Below are 1,312 nucleotides of genomic sequence, written 5' to 3' on the forward strand. Positions count from 1 at the left end.
TCTCACCTTTTCTCCCAGCTGTTTTCCTAATTACTTGATCGAAAACAACTTCCTGATCGAGGCTGCAGCCATGAGTAGAGGTGGAAGCTATGGTGGTGGGCAAAGTTCCTTGGGCTATCTATTTGGCTCTGCAGATCAGCAACCAAGTACACCTCCGGTTACAGCGCCAGTTTATTTACCACCATATGGAATTGAGACCACCACAGAGAAGCCACCGGAAAGTCGTCCCCCTCCTTCTGAGAAACCAAAAGTCTCCAACAACTATCACAGAGCACAAGGCCAAAATTCAGGAAACTTCATTACTGTGAGTCATCAAAACACACACACACACATCTTAAATTGATATGTAATTAAATTGCACCTTTTATATTTTATATATATAATTTTTGACCTTGGTTATTTTTTCAGGATCGCTCATCGACAAAGGTTAAATCAGTTCCTGGTGGAGATTCATCTCTTGGATACTTGTTTGGAGATAAGTGATGCTTCTTTCTCCAAAATTCTCTACCCTTAGGAAGTGTGTAAGCATATATATAGCTGTGGTGTGGGTGTTGTGAGACAAATAAAAAAGGGACTTGATTTCCTCTGAGTGTTGGATTTGCAAGGGTTGCACTAGTATATTGATGCTAGTTGATTCTGATCATGTTTATAATTAAGTTGTATTTGTGTGTGTCAGCTCCTTATATATGTCAACTAGGTTAGGGCATATACAGGTTGTCTTTCTTTCTGTATGCCTGATTACCTAAAAAAGTAAAGTATTTCTACCAGTGTGTGAATTTTCATATAAATTATTTATGGCATGATGATGGGTCTTTTTTCTTTCTTGTCTCTCTTAATTATTCATGCCAAATTTAGAAAGGAATCAGAAAAATATTCTAATTTGGGATTTCATTTTTTCGAATCAGTACAGTGCTTTTTTTTTTTTCTTTTTAATTTCTCCTCTTTAGTTTCCCTTTCTGGTGTTGTTTATTAGAGCAACCAAAAATCTTATGTGAATCCAGTTTTAGGTCTCTCTCTAATATGTTTACTCTAGGTTCCTATATATGATACCGTATGAAGTTGAATCAATATCGATCCTGCTAGATTATTTGAGTAATTGAATTCTTATGCCATCATCTAATCATCAAATCAAGCTCTTTCTTCTGATGTATCTATCCTCTTATTGAAATTGTAATATGTAATACCAATTCAATACTTAATGTAGATAATATCATTTTAAATGGCACCATGATCGACTAGGTTTGTGAAGTAACAATATTAATGTTGGACATGAGCATTTCAGATTGATATATAGTTATTTAATTTCCAAACT

The 1,312-nt window shown here is 35.0% G+C and overlaps 1 protein-coding gene across 1 annotated transcript; it reads left to right on the forward strand.

Moving 5' to 3' along the window:
- LOC132283498 (protein SPIRAL1-like 5) lies at positions 1–819 on the forward strand. Its single transcript, XM_059785444.1, has 2 exons — positions 1–304; positions 409–819. Exons 1-2 carry the CDS (start codon positions 71–73, stop codon positions 481–483), a joined length of 309 nt encoding a protein of 102 aa, XP_059641427.1. The 5' UTR covers positions 1–70; the 3' UTR covers positions 484–819.
- Positions 820–1,312: the final 493 nt, after the last annotated feature.

The sequence above is a fragment of the Cornus florida genome, unplaced genomic scaffold, assembly GCF_030987335.1.
Source record: "Cornus florida cultivar Cherokee Brave unplaced genomic scaffold, ASM3098733v1 CherokeeBrave_3.0.0_Hap2_Chr11, whole genome shotgun sequence".
Classification (NCBI taxonomy): Eukaryota; Viridiplantae; Streptophyta; class Magnoliopsida; order Cornales; family Cornaceae; genus Cornus; species Cornus florida.

Excerpts from the sequence above, each read along its gene's own strand:
- LOC132283498 (XM_059785444.1), top strand. The coding sequence starts at position 71 with ATGAGTAGAGGTGGAAGCTATGGTGGTGGGCAAAGTTCCTTGGGCTAT. Across the intron at positions 305-408 it reads ATTCAGGAAACTTCATTACT|GATCGCTCATCGACAAAGGT; the intron begins GTGAGTCATCAA and ends TTATTTTTTCAG.